Source organism: Nannospalax galili, unplaced genomic scaffold (assembly GCF_000622305.1).
Source record: "Nannospalax galili isolate Female #2095 unplaced genomic scaffold, S.galili_v1.0 scaffold281, whole genome shotgun sequence".
Taxonomy (NCBI): Eukaryota; Metazoa; Chordata; class Mammalia; order Rodentia; family Spalacidae; genus Nannospalax; species Nannospalax galili.
Genome location: NW_008349068.1, coordinates 7,442,361 through 7,460,163, shown reverse-complemented (window position 1 = coordinate 7,460,163; position 17,803 = coordinate 7,442,361). Strand labels below are relative to the sequence as shown.

Sequence of the window (17,803 nt, the reverse complement as noted above, 5' to 3'; positions counted from 1 at the left end):
TAATTTCATAAGAGACCATATGTATAGCTAAAGGCTACATAGCAAGCAACAACACCAGACAGGCCATACCTCCTTCTTAGTTGTTGGCCAGGGTGGCCAAAGGGATTCCCAGATAGTAACCCAGCATAGAACTGGGAAAACGAACAGCAGACCCCAATCTTATCCAAAGGAATATTGACAACTGAATACCGCTAGATGAGGAACAGCTGACCCTCCTAAAACAAAGACCTCTAGATAGGCTGACTAGATTCACCAGAAGAACAAGTAGTGGGGAATGGCTGGGGGTGCCAACAAGCCAGCAGACAGCAGCAGGGATATCAGAGTATAAGAGCTCTAGTGGGGGGAGGGAGGCTAAGGGAGGGTACTATCTGGGAAGTGGGTCTATAAAAAAATTCTTCAAAGCATAAAAATTTGTTCCTTAATAACTAGTAGATGTAACAGTTATACAATATTGAATTTTTTAAAAAATTAAAAAATAATAATTCTTTAAAGCATAAAAATTTGCTCCTTAATAATTAGTAGATGTGAAAAAGTTACCATTGACTTCTACCTTATGACTTTATATCCATGCTCAGATGCCAAGGTGTTCAGAAAGTAACCGACTGTGACTAGTAAAAATCAGATATATAGAGATTAGAAGCACATGTGCAAACATCTTAGTGTTAATTGCATTAAAAATGAATTTTTCTGTATGAAACTGTGTATTTTAATAATGAAATTGAGATCTTTTTCAATGTTTAAAACCACATTTAATTTTATGTCTTATAGGGTTTATACGGAGTACAATATTGTATAACTGTATTAATTCAACTGTAAACCTAATAATTTACAGCCAATTTTGAAAGAGAACCATCTTAGCTCTAGAAATTGTTATTGGATATGTCAATGCTGTTGTAATGAAATGCCTCTTCTAATCATTTGGTTATGCAATAAATAATTAAAAAACAACAAAAAAAAGAATCAATGGAAAAAAAACACTCTAGAAAATTACTATGAAGTATATGCTTTCCAAACAGTTTGAAATGGAGATTTTGAGCTAACAATAAACCATACTTCTTTACTTCCCATCTCAAGTGTTACAGTGTGATAGGAGCCAAATGGAAAAGTATACTCTGATGAGAAATTCAGTCCCAGAGTCATCTAATGACCTTTGACAGCTGGGGGATGCCTTAAACTCCCATGCAAACTATGTGGGGTTTGGAAACATTTCTGCATCGCCCACTCTGGGGTTGGAACTTGAACCCCAAGTTCATGGAGCCTCATTGCTACTCTCCCACTAGTTCTGCCACCCCACCCTCCTGCTTTCAGGCTGTTCTAGCTCTTCTATAGAAGAGCTTTATAAGGTTTAAATACTCTCATCTCCTAAGATTCCCCATTAGGATTCTGTAAGTGAACTCAGTTGATCTAAAAGATAGCTATTTTAAGAGATAAATGAAGAACCTTGAGTCTGTAACTTTTTTTGCAACTCTGGTGATCTAAGGCAGGGCTGTGCACATGCTAAGCATGTGTCTATCACTGAGCTACATTTCCTCACCCCAAGTTTGTAACTTGTGTTTGTTTTGTTGCGCTAGTGACCAAATTTGGGGAATTTTGCATGTTTTGGCAAATGCTCTACCACTGAGCCATCCCCTTAGACCTTAAGTTTATAGTTTTTTAGGTAGACTTCCTTCAAAAGAAATATGTATAGATTAATCTTTTGAATGGTTCTGTTCTGAGAAAATTAGCCCCTACCTTGACAGTTAACCTGTGAAGGAGTGTGCACCATACTGGATGAGAACACCAAGCCAGTCCACATGGATAAGGTCGCTTGTACCTGCCAGGCAGAGCTACCACATGCTACTTTAAGAACAACATGCCTTGCTTATTCTTAGGTACAGATAAATAACAATATTCAAAATCCCCAAAATTTAACAAATGCAAGTGCTGTCTAGGCAGAATATCCAGGTCTCTCAAGATTTGATGTACATCTCCTGATACTTTACTTTATATTGTGTCATGAGGCAGACACATATAACTCTAAAAGTTCCCTTGTTATTCTGAAGTCTGAATGATCAAAAGAAACACTAAGAAGCCTTTCAAACACACACGCACACACACACACACACACACACACACACACACTCTGAGCATAACCACACACACACACACACACACACACACACACACACACACACACACTCTGAGCATAATACTAGAATTTGCATCAGAAAATTCTGATTTGGAAGTTCTCAGTTTAGGGATAAAGATAGCCTAGCAATCTAATATCTATAACTTAAAAATTCCACTGCTGATATTCCTTTAGTAGATATATTGTTAAGATTAATCTCAGTGATCCACACACTATGATTTCACTTTGTGAAACCTCCCATTAGTTTAAGTTAGCCTAAATTCTTGCTTCTAACCAATAGAATATGGCAAAAGTGTTGGAATGACTCCTTTCTGACTAAGTTACATGAAATTGTGATCTCTCCCTCCTTTGCAGCCTCTTTTATTGTCTTCAGTGCAGCAATCTGTCATGTTGCAGTGGCCCACATGGTAAGGACATGAGTGACCTCTGGGGCTGGGATAGATGGCTCGGTGGGTAAAACTGCTTGCTGTGCAAACATTAAAATCCGAGTCTGAACCCCAAGTATTAACAAAAAGCCAGGCATGGCTTCACGTGCTTGTGACCCCTGCAGTAGGGGAGTAGAGAGAAGCAGATTGCTGGCCAGTCAGCATAGCTAAAACGGTAAGCTTCTGGTTCAGTGAAAGACCCTTTCTTACAGGGATTAAGGTGGAACGTGATAGAGCAAGACACTGGACATTCTCCTCTGACCACCACAAGCACAGGAACAGATACACACATTTGCACACTCATGTGTGCATAACACACACACACACACACACACACACACACACACACACCACATGCTACATACACATACCAAAAAGAGAAAAAAGATATAAAAAGAAAAGAGTAGCCTCTGGTCAACATCTGGCTGACTGAGAACTGAAAATTTGCCAAGAATCACATGAGTCTGGAAGTAACTCCTTTTCTAGTCATGTCTTTAGATAAATACCTCAGTTCTGTTAGTACTTTGGGTTCAGCCTTGCCAAAAACCATGAAGCAGAGAACTCAGCTAAACTGTGCCTGGATTCATGACCCTCAGAAACTGAGATAATACACATGTGCTATTTTCTTCTGAGTTTGTGGGAGTTCATGATGGATCAATAGAAAGTGATTCTGATTCTTTTCCAACCATGATGAAGCAGCTCACAGCTAAAGGTGAGCAATCATGAAAGTCAAGTTGTCAAATTAATATCTAACAGACACACACACACACACACACACACACACTTGAAATTTTTATAATGCATATAGTTGAATGCACAGAGGGTAAGGCAATTGACATGAAAGGAATTGTGTGGGTAAAAAAACATTCTCTGACATGAGCACACACCCCATTTCTCTTTGCCTTTGCTATTTCTTAGCAAGGTGGCCAAGGAGCCAAGAAGAGCTTCAGGCAATCTACTGGCAGATGGGAGATCAAAACTGGAATTCAGAATTGCCAAAGGGAGGAATTGAGTGGCCAAACTCCTGTAGAGCAGTAAGGTTAGAGAGGAAGGCAGACACTGAGCTATTGCTTTCCCTTCTAGGTGGCTGCTGATTGAATAGCTAAGAAGCTGCCCAGAAACAAGCTGTCAAATAGAATGGATATTCTGGAAAATTCATTGTTCTGGGAAAACAAAAATCAGAATTTTTTGTTATCTTCCAGAGGACAGAGTGAATTCTCTTTGGAGGGAACTAGCATTCTGTGAAACCTCTATAACTTTAAATTGATAAACTTTGCTGTAGAGCAGTTTTCTGCCAAAGCAGAGATAGCTCCTAGTGTACCCTGTGCCCACCCACATCCAACGTCTCCCTCCTTCAGCACCCGCACCACAGGGATACAGTTACTACAATTGACCAACACTGAAATACCAGCCGAAGTCCACATTTTACATTAAATGTCATGCTTGGTGTTGCACATTCTATGCATGTCTACAAGTCTCTACCATGTCTCTACCATAGTGCCCCTATAATTTCATCTATATTTTTCATCTATCTTGTCAATGAAAAGAGTGGTTGCATTAAAGAACAGGACCAAGAGGAGTAACAGAGGTGCATATATTGGAGACATGATTCCTCCAGTGTATGAGGAGAGCTCACTATTTCTTTCTTCATGCTCAGAACAAATATTTACTCTAACCTGTTCCTACAGGTTTTTAGGAATTTCTTCTGCCTTTGCACTATGGATACCTTTCCAAGGCATAATTTTTCTCATTGAGAGTCTGCTTGTCCCATTTAAAATCTGATTTAACACAGAACCAAGATTGTGATCTTGCGCACATGTTCACAGTAACATGTTCAAAGTAACATGTATAACATTGACCAAGATGACTAGCCTGTGCCATTAAGGCTATCTTGACCATCAACTTGACCTGGTACCTCATAGTTATTCTTGACATATGGTGACCCATGCATAATAAAAAACTTTAGTCTTAATCTTTAAACACAATCCAGCAGAATAATAATTCTACTAATAGTTTAGAGATTCAGTTAAAATGTGAGGTTCTGCTTTCTCTGGGAGGCTAATTCATGTTGATAGCTGTTTCTCTCTCTAAGAATCTTCCCCTGTGTCAAAAGGAATTATTTCTTGAGATCTTCCCGAGGTTGCCACTTACGTGAAGCCATGACATGTTCCTGTGGTAATTTTCCTCTGTGCCGGCATTGCTCATTCCTTCTGGCTCAATGCTGGGCTCACTTGTACTCCAAGGACTCCCTTCTTCAAAAAGAAAACAGCAAGAAAAGTTTCAGTGTTCAGTCTCTCTGAGGAGCATGCAGGTATGGTGTCATTGTCCATGCTTTTGAATCCAAGGGCAGACTACCATGGCCCAAATGGTTACAGGGCACAGGACTTTAATGGAGCAACATTAACAGGAGCTGTTCCCTTCACCACCAGCTGAACTGGCAAGTTCAAACACATTGATGATCTTGGATATGGTGGCTTCCATTTTAAGGCATGAGAACAGAGAAGAAAACAGTCAAGTCCTTGCATGGCTGAGAAGAGCCGGTTATTGGCCAAGTGTGCCCAAATCCATTCCAGACTGCCCAGACCACACAGCTGTAGCTAAGCAGGGACACCAACTGACCTGCAGTGAGTTCCCAGGGTGATGGGTCTGTCACTGCACTAGCATTATTGTTGAGAATACTAGGCTTTGCTATGAGGGCAACTCAGAAATGGGAAGGGGCATTGGAGAAACTAAGATTTGAAAGAAACAAAGTCAACTGCGAGCCACCTTTTTGTCCTCTCTATGGGAAATATAAAGGTGCTATCGCCCCAAATATAAACACTTTCACGGATCTTTTACATTACAAAACTACATCTCTAGTTTGATTACTTTGACTTGACTGGTCAAGATTAACTGCTCAATTCAGGTTCTAAATAGTCAATGATATAACAATGTTATAATTTTATTCCTCCAACCAAAGAAGTCACTTCTTTTTCTATTGTCTCCTTAAGAAGTAAGCTGAATCTTAATTAGTGCATAAATTAGCTATTTTTAAAGACAAGGGTGGCTGGATGTAGAAGCATTTTCTATTTTAAACTTCCTTTGATTAGATACTTAGCTACCACTTGAGCAGATTCTATCATCATTTACTTACTGGTGCTTTGAAACTAGAGACTGAACGGCAGAGAGGTTGTGCTTTGACTTTTACTGACTAGTTAATTCTACCTTACTTAATCTTTTCTTTGTCTATTAAGAGGCCAATCAGGGCCTGCAGTTTGGATGAACACATTTTGAGATTTGGAGCCTCTTCAGATCCTACAATGGCAACAATCTATAGCCTTAGTGCTTTGATTGTATGCAAAGCTCATTCTTATATATTTGATGAATTTTTAAGAGCATCCCTACAGAGCAGACCACAAGTAAACGGAACTATTCCTATAGGATGGCGGGAGAAAACACATCCCTGAGAAATTAGGTGACCGGCTGCTGGCAGTCCATCTAAACAATTGCTGCTTCCTGGTGCTCTTATTGTCAAATGAAGACTACAATATAGAAGCCTCTACATTTGACTTTGAAGGTCCTAATCAGAAGCATGGATATACAGCATCTGGAGTTCTAAAATGGTCCTTGTCATTAAAGTGTTTACTTTCCCTAATGTGTACTTTCTATTCTCACAGCTCCAAGTGTGGTCCTTGAATCAGCAGTGTCAGCTTCACAGGAAAGCTTGTTAAAATGTAGAATCTCAGATCCCCACACCATCTGCTGAATCAGAATAGACACTTGAACAAGGCCTGCAGGTGCCACGTGCATGTTAATGTTTGACTGACCTGCCCAGAAGTGGAGTGTGGTTTTCTACAGAATGAGCTGTCTAAGCTATGGCTCTGCTCTTGCTCTATTTAGGTATAAGGAAACGAACTTTGGCTGTTTCAGGACTTGAGTCCTGTCTTCCTACCCCCCACGTCCCTGCACACCCCGCTCTTCTGTGTTACCTAGGTCAGTGACAGTGTCCCTGCTCTGGGACAGCTGCAGCTCCTCAGCCTCAGACTCTGAGTCCTGCCGTGATAACTTGCTGCTCTTTAAGCTGCCGACCCGGCGAATGCTGGACAAGGAACCCCCCTTCTTCACCTGGAAACTGCGGGTTCCTTTAATCTGGAGCAGGCGAGAACCTCCTATCCTGATCTTCCTGCTGGGAACTGTATTAAAAGAATAAAATAGGGCTTTCCCCCCTTTAGTTTTCCCCAGCCAGTGTTATATTCACACTCTCCCCAATTTGTTTGATCAGCCAACTCTCTGCTGGCCTGATTGAGGAGCATTTCTGGACAGAGGCCTTTCTGCCAGCCTCCAAGTCACCAGGCTTGGTCAGGCAGGAGGAGACCAGGGTAACCAGGAAGGGCTGGTGCAGTGTCTTTCTTGAAATAAAAGCTCATTGTGACTGGGAACAATCTGCTCTTGCTCTGGCCCAGGGTTCACAAGCATGAGTGTGCCATTACAACACCATCATTCAGGACAGCTAGTACATTTATATCACATTCCTATTTGGTTCAATGGAACCACACTCCATTGTTTTTTGCTTTTCCTGCGAAATTGGACATACAGAATTAGGAAAACTGTCACAGAGACCCTTTCCTTTAGAGTAGCTCATGAAGAATAAACATGAGAGGTATTCCTCTCTCCAACAATCAGCAGTAGCTTCCACTCTGTTCCTCAGTGAAGACACTAAGAGATCTGCTCTAATGGGGATGCTTTGGGTGAGCATAGGTGTGAGGTGGTTTCCCTTTCATAGCATCCTCCTCTCAAAGGGCTGATGAAATGAGAATCAAAAGTTGCATGTCCTGAGCCAACTTTAAAGTCTATGTGTATGAAGAAGGGCATAAATATTATTCGTCCTTAATATTCAGGAAGAAACAGTCATCAGTGTGGGAAGTAAAAGAGGTAAAAGAAATATGTTTTAACTTCAAACTTCATTTTAAAAAGAATAAAAAGTAAAATTATTTTCCATGTAATATATGTCTTTTTTTCTGAATATTCAATATTATAAGTATTGATTTTATAACAACAGAATAAAACAAGGTTTTCAGGGCTCAAAACCCATTAGCAGGAAGAGGCTAGTTTTATAAATTATCTTAAAAGGTGAACAAAAATCAAAACAATGAATATGTTTTGAAATTCCAATAAGGAAGTTTTAGTTTCAGGTTTCTCTCCCAACAAAAAGCTTCTATGTGGCTATAATAAAACCTGAATTCTTTAAAATGCTAGTTAAATGCACACTTTCAATGGCATATAAAGGAGACCAGAAGGATTCCTGGAGAATAAGTGAATGTTTAATCTCTGGTTTGCTCTTGAGATTGAAAGAGCCTAAAATTATCACTGCTCAGCTTCTGCAAACTTTGAGGGGCTCCCTGAACACATCTGGATAGAACTGTACATCTGGAAGGAATTTCTAGCAGTATAATTGCCACAAAACCATAGACCATAATATGCTGTAGTTTAATTATAGCACAAAATTCACCCAACTGTATTTTTGATATTATTTCTAGGCTTAATTGAGACTTTGTGGTTAATTATCATTTTTAATGACCACTAGGACAATTGTATGTGGAGGTAGATTGAGAAATAGAGAGTAAAATTACAGTGATAATTCTTAGATTTTTTAATAGAGGCAAACACTAATACCTTTTGCCTGGTTTTATGACACTTTTCAGCCTACAAATGCAGCTAAATAACTTCAAATTATTGGGATCTGAAAGAGATTTAATTTTGATAATTTGTTCCAACACAAAAGATAATTGGAGACTTCCTGCAGCCTTGAAAAAATTAAGTCAGAATTGTGACATTGGTTACTTACAAGGGACACAGCAATGAGAATTCAACTTTGATTTTGTTCATAAAATATGTCATCTGAGACTGTTTGGTACTGAATTTTAGCTTTTATCCCTATACCAATAAGAACTAGAATCAAAATGAAACAAATTCATCTAAGTTGGAGAACATATTCCCTTGTCCACATTGTATCCTTCACAGCAAGTCTTGCTGGCTCTATGCTTCAAAACATTCCAGGAGTTGAAAACTCTATTACTTCTTCTCTGGGTTAATGCAAATACCTGTAAGTGTTCCTTCCTCCCCCACTTCCACATTTTAAATACATAAGCCATAAATATACACTGACCAATAAGTCTGTAACACATTTAAAAAAGAATTAGATGTCTCAGCCCATCTACCAGACTCCGTCTTTTACCAAACTTGCCTTTTGCCTAACTTTCTGACCTGTCTCCTCCCACTCTTCCCCCAACTTATTTGCTACAGCTGTTAGTATTTTGGCTCTTTTTCAAAGGCTCCAAGTTCACTCCTCATCACAGCCTTGGCCTCACTGTTTCCTCTGTTTAGAATACTCCTTCTTCTGCCCTTTGCATTAATGGCTCCTAAATACCAGGCAGGTCTCTCTGGTCCTTGTCAGTTATGAGGGCCATGATGAGGGTCTTCTCTGACCATGTCTCTTCCTACTCCAGGTCACAACCCTCATTCTAATTTGTTTTACTTTCTATTATCTTTGAAAAAATATTTTATTATTTTTATTTTATGCTTATGAATGTATTGCCTACATGTAAGTGCACCTGTGTCATGCAATGACCAGAGAGGTCAGAAGAAGGCATCAGATTCCTTTGGAACTGGAGTTAACAGATGGTTCATAGCTGTCATGTGGGTGCTGGGAATTGAACCTGGGTCATCTGCAAGAGCAGTCAGTACTCTTAACCACTGAACCATCTCTCCAGCTCCACTATCGCTTATCTCGAGAGTCTAGTATTTCACGTTATTTACTGTTATACCAAAGGCTATTTGGTATTAAGTGTTAATTACTTTGAATTGAAACGCATGTGGGAAAATGCTCTTGTTTATGGCAGTATTCTGGGAACCTGCAATAGTTCCTGGTATACAGTAGGTGCTCAAATCTGGATGCTATATGAGAAGAATTTTCTTGGTGTCTGTAATTTGAAATACTAGCCTTGGTTTGTTTGGAATAGGAGTAAAAGGGTTTATAGACTGCTTGGACATCCTAGGTAGATATTCTTACATTTTGAAGGATAGTTAACATGCATTTTCTTTGGTAGAACGGAATTGTTCTCAGCTTATTTATTTTAGGAGTTGACATTTTGTTTTGTGAAAACAGATGGTATGATTTTTTTTTCAAATTGGTACAGTTAGCAGTGTCCCAATTGTCACATTTTCATACTGATTTTAGTTGCTGATATATGTGTCAAATGGATTAAAGAATATTTAGGAATCTTCAGGAAGACTTTGCCAGTTAATTAAGAGTATTTTTGTGGTTAAATTCTCATTTTACTTACAGTTTCAGTTTTCTGTTGTTTATTCATGAAAAAGCTTTCATATGTTAGTTAACACAAGAAAATTGTACTAAGAGAAAATGATGAGGGTGCGAGAGTTTGAACAGTAAAGATAATCATCAAGAAATTAACATGTTCCTAAAACTAACCAAATATTTTATTTTTAAAAAAAAACTTAAAGATTTGTCTATTATTCTTATTTTATGTGTATGAGTACCTTGCCTGCATGTGTGTAAGTACACCACAGAGGCCAGAAGAGAGTGTCCGATCCCCTGGAACTGGGGTTACAGATAGCTGTTAGTCACCATGTGGGTACTGGGAATTGAACCTAGATCCTCTGCAAGAGCAGTTAGTGTTCTTGACTCCTGAGCCATCTCTCCAGCTCTTATTTATTTATCTATTTATTTATTTATTATTTATTTATTTATTTTGATCTTCAGTTATTGCTTTTATTTAAAAGAAACCCCATTGGTGAAAAGTTAATAGTATTTTTTTATCTGTCATATGGAATTATCAAATCAGATTGGGTATTTCTAGAACATGAATATGATCTTGGTCTATGCACCTTGGATAAAAATTCAATTCCATAACCTGCTCATATGAACTTACAGCAATGGTGAGAGCACGCACAAGACACATGCAAGCTCATGCCAGACAAAAATCCAGCATCGAACTGGGGAAATGCCCCTATTTTTAAAGATGATGTAGAATTTACTTTGCTCAAGTTTCAGCAGGTTAGTATTTAGAATTTGTTAACAGTGATTGCTATAATAACTTTGAATGGCAAAAATTGCATTGTACCTACCTTTGGGATATTTTAAATAATGGATGATATACTTTTTGAATGTGGTAAATATTAGAAAACATTGGCTTGGTATGTCTTCCTACTTAGAAATTGCTTGAGACTTTGCTTATTCATCTTACAGCATGACCTCTATTCACCAAAAAGTCAACAAATACGACACAGGATATGCATATTTTAAAATGTTGGGGCAATATTTTCATACTGAAATATTTAAACATTTCCTATTGTATCTCCATTCTTATCACATTTAAATATCTTGTATTCCCTTATATAGGGCTATGCCTTCTTATTAATTCACTGAGGATATCAAGGATGCATTCATTCATTGTCCACAGGGAAATATTTCAAGTTATACAATTAGTGTTCTACACAGGTGTATTAAAGCAAATTTTTAAAAATAAAAACAATGAAGGGTAACAAAATTTTTAAAAAATCAGATAATGAAGGTGATGGTTTAGAGAAGCCTCTAATGAGTAATTTAAAACTGTAATTTTTAGGTCATGGCTGGAATTTTCTGTGTGGGTCTAATCTAAAAGCTCATAATGTAAGAACATGAGAATGACCATAGCATCATGTAACTGATTGCTTAGAATTCCTAGTGCCAAGTGGCACTTGTAATACAATGGATCTTGGTTGTGTCCATGAACATCTAAGTATTAGCAGTAAAATATACAGACTGTTTTGTTCTTTAAAGACCAAGACAAAGTAGTAGTGAGGGGTTGCAAAGTGGGTCAGGGTATAAGGCAGAGGTGTTTAGTAACAGTGCTAAAGAGGACTTTAAGGTAGGCGAGCTTCATACCATTCCAAATTGGTTTCAGTAACTAGCACAGGTAGCTTTAGTACTTTGCTGTTGGTGGTGGTGGTAGTGTTGATCTTCTGTCTTTATTCATTTATTTATTATTACTATTATTTTAAATCTTTGAGCTTTACTCCTAGAGACCCACTTCTGAAATGATGTATCACAACATTCTTATGTTATGAAGGACATTATCCTATAGAAAAACATGGACATTGACAACTTTGGATTGAAAAGTAATTAAGCATTTGGACAGTGAATTAAAAAAAGCTTTAACCAATATATTTTAGTTAGACTGTTTTTAGTTATACAAGAATGATGTACAATAATAATAGTATATACAATTTTATTGTCTCAAAGATCTCTTTTAATAAGAATAAAACAAAACAAAATGGTAAGAGAGTGCTGCAAAACAGTTGCTTTGGATTGTTTTTCCTTTTTTATTGATAAATAAAATAATGGGTCATCTTAAAACTGATAGGATCTTAGATTTAATGAAGGAAAATTGCTGAGCTGGAATTGGAACCCAAGCCCTTCTAACTGCAAATCCAACCTCAAACTAGTATTGTTTCGTAGCTCACTGGGTAGAGTGCACAGAATCAGTACTGTATGTGGCCAAGAATGTGGGCACACGGTTTTGTAGTTTAGACCCAAGATCAATATCCTGTGAGAAAGCCTGAGACATGAGTAATCCTTGCTTTTCCATACCTTTCTTCTCTTCAGCACCTGCATCTGATTTGAGGGTGTGGCTGCTGCTGTGGAGAGAATCTTTTGAGTCTTCATTTTCATCCAGAACCCCAGCAAAGCTGATTTTTCTCTCGTATCTGTGCCGGTCCAACTCAGGATCTAGACGAAGCCTGCAGCTCTCCAGGTCCTGAAACATCAGTGAGAAGCATGTGAAGGCTGGTGTGTCCTCAAGACTCTGTATTGCTACTTGTTTGGTTTCTGACAGGCTTCTAGATACGAAGCCAAGAAGGCTGGTCTCATGATCATCCTCCCTTGGTTTCCTGGGCACTGTGATGACAGGCATGTGCCACCATGCTCAGCCTACTGCATTAATCTTGTGGTAAATCTCCCTCCGTTCTGAATTATATGCAACTGAATTTAACTTTTTTTTGTCTTTCTGAGACAGGGTCTCCCTGTAGCCCCACCTGGACTGGAACTTGCTTTGTAGACCAGGCTGGCCTAGCCTTAAACTCATAGAGATCCACCTGCTTCTGCTTCCCGAGTGCTGGGATTAAAGGTGTGCACCACCACACCTGGCTTCTGAATTTAATATTTCTTATTGACAATTTTAGATTGTGGTCCCAGAAACATTCTTGAACTAGGAAATCACTATTCCCGCACTCATGGCTTCCACCTTATCCTTGCATGAATTATCTCTTAACAGCATAGACTGTGTGCCATTTTCTAACACTTTGTCCAGCTTCTTGGTTGCATCTGACATCTAGCTGTTAATGAAAAAAATCGTGTATTGATTTTAAGCATGTTAGGTATATGGTGTAAGAAATGATTCTTTCCTTTAAAGAACTCAGAATCTCAAGAGAGACTATAAGGAGGCATAAGTGATAGATTCCAAGTGCAGGACCTCGGATATCAGACTTACAGACAATGGTCAAATGACTTCCCTGGAGTCTGACATGTTGCTTTACACTGAAACATGGACTTTGCAAATAAAATTAAAGCTAAAGGCTTTACAGTGGAGAGTTTATCCTGTAATAGCTTTAAGTGGATACAACTAATTATATGCATTCTCAGAAGTGGAGGGGTTTTTACAGGCTGTGGCCAGAAGAAGCTTCAGGATGCTGTTACTGCCTTTGAAGATGGAAACGGGGAGTGAATCAAAGGATGTGGTAGTCCTATCAGAGAGAGAAAGGGCAGGGAAATGGATTCTTCCTTCATACCCCAGAAAGAAATACAACCTTATCAATATCTTGATTTTAGCCCAGAGAGACCTCTCTCAGACTTTTGACCTCAAAAATGGATGATGACATGTCTATGCTGTTGCAAACAAGCCCATTTCTAGTAGTTGGTTACATTGTGACTAGAATGACAATAGAAGGATGATATTCAAGATAAATTTTGATTAGGAAACAAATGCAGAATGTCAGTTCAGGTTTAGGAAAACTCCTGTGTAAGGCCAGAGCCACTAAATTAGATTTTGTATTGGGGTAATTTCTGACTCCCTTCTAGAAGGAACTTAAATATAAGAGAGGTAAAATGGACAAAATTATCCCGTATCTCAAAGTAAGTGGGGAGAGTGAAACTGTTCAGTAGGAATTTGGCCTTACAAAGCTCCATACTGAAAAATCTGATCTGCTTTGTGAATAGAGATTAGTTCATCTAACTCATGTTTAATATGACCCTATAAAGTAATTTTAGAGGAATTAAAAATGAAAAACATACAAAATACTAACCTACTCTCATATTGTCTCTTTTCTAATTATGACATAATCATACAACATCAAAATCAAATAGATATGGAAAACAAAAATGTTTTTAAAACTTAGTTTCAACAAAGATTAAAATCCATGCCTTTGATTGTCATCATGAGATAGAATTTTAACTTCTACATGCTGCTTCTCATTTTTGGTTTGAGAAGAGAGTTATGCTTTGATATTCGGAAAGTTATGTCATGTCTATGGAAGTACAGGAGCAACATGATTTCTATTTTTAATATTGTATAATATTTTCAAGATCATTTTAGGAATATATCAATAAAATTCTTCCTTGAAATTAATCCCCTTTAGGGAAAAAACCTAATAAGCTTTTCATTTTGGTAAGAATTCCATAGCAATTAGATTTCTGAGTTTAGATACAAGCATATTCTGAATTTTGATACTCAAGCTTGGGGAAAAGTATCTGGAAAAAAATTGACTACTATGCTCTTTCACATTGTGAAACTCATGAAAATTTTTATTTTTCCTTTTATGATATTTTTAAATGGCTCACAAAAACAGTGAATAAAAGCAACACTATAAATTATTTTGGGGAAAAAGAGCTAAGAAGTTGTTACATCTAGAGATTCACCCAAGAAAACTAAACTGTTAAATTGATTAAAAATACATTTTAACAACATTATGATACTCATTTTTTCCTTTACTGTTTATATTTTCTATTCATCAAATGGCATTCAGAATTTTACTGCATCTATGAAATAATTACATAATTATGGTTATTGTAGTTAGGTAAAATATTATTTTAATTATTATGCTTAAAGTTCTTACTAGTTCTCATCTATACTTTGTGTATAACTAGGATATTCTCAAACAAATATTTCATGTGCAAATCTATTCTCTTTTGGAAATAGCTGTATGGTATTCTAGCAGAAAGATTTTCTTGGTAGAAAGTTGTCTTCCTGACCTCTTATCTCAAAGCCTCAGAACTCAGAACATTTTTAGCTTCTACTATGATTGTTATGCTTCTCACTGTAATGGGTAGCTATTCATATTTATGGCATTAAAATATTACTGAAACAGGGGCTGGAGAGATTGCTCAGTAGTTAAGAGCACTGGTTGCTTTTGCAGAGGACATGGGTTCAGTTCCCAGCACCATATAGCAGCTAACAACTGTCTGTAATTCCAGCTCCAGGGAATTCAATGCCCTCTTTTGGCTTCTGTGGGTACTACATGCACATGGTACATGCACTGACTCACATGCATAATATTCATACAAAGCATTTCACTATAGCATTAACATATTCAATAACAATTTCCAGAGCAAAGATGCATCTCTTTCAATATTGGCTGTAAATTTTTAGGTTCACAGTTGAATTAATACAGTTATACAATATTGAACTCAGTATAAAACCTATAAGACATAAAATTGAATGATGTTTTAACCTTTAAAAAACATCTCCATTCAAAATATACTGTTTCATACAGAAAAACTCATTTTTAATGCTACTAACACTTAGATGTTTGCACATGCATCGCTAATCTCTGTGTATCTGATTATTATTGGTCACAGTCAGTTACTTTCTGTGATCCACCCAAACATGGATATAAAATCATCAGGTAGATTTCAATGGTAATGTGTTTCACCTCTACTAATTAACATGGAGCAAATATTTATGGCTCTTCCTCAAATATAACTTTTTAAAAATTTGTTGATTTTTTGTGTGTATTTCATACAGAACATCCCAAACAATATTATTCATCTATACACCCACATCCCAAATGGCAGCCTCCCATAGTCTCTCCCCCTCACCCACTGGAACCCATATACCCTGTAATCCCTATTACTGTCCACTGTGTTGTCGGTGCCCCAGACATTCTCCAGTGTGTATCCATCCACCGAATCTAGTCAGCTTATACAGGGTTCCTTGTTTTAGGAAGATCAGCTCTTCCTCATCTAGCAGCAATCAGTTGCCAATATTCCTTTAGACATGATTGGGGTCTTATTGTTCGTTTTCCCAGTTCTATGCTGGGTTGCTGTCTGAGAGTCTCTTGGGCCACCCTGACCAACAACTTAAAGGAAGGTATCTCCTGTCTGGCATTGTTTCTTGTTATATAGCCCTTAGCTATACACATGGACTCTTAAAGAGTTATATTGATCCCTTTAATCTTTGGTTATACTTTCCTTCTGGGTGTTTAAGACCATACAGTGGCCCAGATAAACCAATTTATTTTTATTCTTAAGGTTGTTTGACAATCTGTTCCTAAGGGGTCACATGGGATGGGCTTGGGAAGAGCCCCTGGCTCCTTTCTTTTACCAGTTCCATCTATATAAAGATAAGTAAAAGGTCCTGCTTGACTGTGGCTGGCTTCACTTGGAAGCATGGAGGAAATGTTTCCTCTGTGTTGACCCTCTTTGTAGACTGGACACTGGTTCAAGTCCATTTGGTGGGGTCGCCATGGCCTCCTTGATCAAGAGGACAGGTGACTCACCACAGTCACAGGACATTTTGAGTGATGCTCAAAGTCCCCTGGAGCTTAGTCAATCTAGGAGGGAAAGGTACAAAAACTGTCCTTTATATCCCTCTGACTAAATTAGTACAGGCCTCAATGTATGGCTGTTAGACATTCAAGAAGGTTAGTTCCACCAGTCTGTCATTTTTAATTACCATGTGCCATGAAGATAACGCTTGGGAAAAGACCAAACATTCTCAGATAAACCTTGCTTAGACATGTATTATATTCCTTGAGCTAGTTGTATGTATAATTTGTCAGTAGGTTGTTGAATTAATATGGTTCCCTCTGGTTTTTAAAAACTAACTAGGCATTATTTATCTCTCACATTGTCTAAACCTTCCACTATGGTTTCTCACTTAAAATGCCCCCATTTTCCCCATTTATCCCTTAATAATACCCTTCTCCTATGATCCCACCTCTCTTGATCTCTTTCTTTCCCTTTATCCCCAAGTGTGTTATATAAACCTCCCTCCCACCCCCTTAAAATAACCCCATTTTTATCCATTATCTCCCTTATTAATGCCTGTTTCCTGATATGTTAATGCTGTAATGAAATGCTTCTTCTAATCATGTGGTTGTTAAATAAATAATTTAAAAATAAACATATTTTTAAATATAACTGAAACAAATACCTCAAAGGTCTATAGATATCCTGGCAACAAATGTTTTCATTAAATTTTAGATTAATTCACTTTGGCTATGTTTATGCTTAGTCTGTAGATTCACTGTTCAGCACAACTTCTTAAAAATCTGTTCAGCCTTTTCATCTAGTTCCAGGAACACTTTTATTTCTTCCTTAATTTCTCTCTTTTGACCAATTTATCATTCAGGAGTGTGTTGTTTAATCTCCATGTGTTCAAATGGCTAGATTTCTTCCGGTGTTGATTTTAAGCTTTGTTGCATTGTGGTCTGATGGAATGCATGGAATTATTTCAATCTTTTTATATTTGTTGAGGTTTGCTTTGTGCCCCAGAATATGGCTGATTTTGGAGCAGGTTCCATGGGGCACTGAATAGAAAGTACATTCTTTAGTGCTTAGGTGGAATATTCGGTAGATGTCTGTTAGGTCCATTTGATATATGGTATTGATTAATTCAGATGTCTCTCTGTTAAGTCTCTGGCCTGTTGACCTATCTAATGGAGATAGTGGGGTATTGAAGTCCCCTACTATTAATGAGTTGGGGTTAATTTGGGTCTTAAAGTCCTGTAGTATTGTTTTTATGAAGTTGGGTGCACCAGAGTTTGGTGAATATATTTTCATGATTGTAATGTCTTCTTGGTTTATTGTTCTTTCGATCAGAATGAAGTGGCCATTTTTATCTCTTCTGATTAGTTTTAGTTTAAAGTCTATTTTTATTAGTTATTAGAATTGCAATGCCTGCTTTTTTCTTAGCACCATTCACTTGGTATATATATA

The 17,803-nt window shown here is 37.6% G+C and overlaps 1 protein-coding gene across 11 annotated transcripts in view; it reads right to left on the bottom strand.

Moving 5' to 3' along the window:
* Nucleotides 1–17,803, bottom strand: part of Unc80 (unc-80 homolog, NALCN channel complex subunit) — a 232,591-nt gene that overhangs the window by 109,443 nt on the left and 105,345 nt on the right. For 9 of the 11 annotated variants that reach the window (XR_607706.1, XM_008846230.1, XM_008846234.1 and 6 more), the window contains exons 26-27: nt 12,182–12,347; nt 4,705–4,805 (exon numbers count right to left, since the gene is read on the bottom strand). Coding sequence is in view for 10 of the 11 variants with exons in the window: in XM_008846230.1 (XP_008844452.1) it covers nt 4,705–4,805; nt 12,182–12,347 (267 nt within the window). In the remaining variant the exon portion in view is untranslated. Of the gene's footprint in view, nt 1–4,704; nt 4,806–6,521; nt 6,726–12,181; nt 12,348–17,803 lie in introns of all 11 variants that reach the window. The other 2 variants (XM_029569914.1, XM_008846237.1) reach the window with 1 other exon arrangement.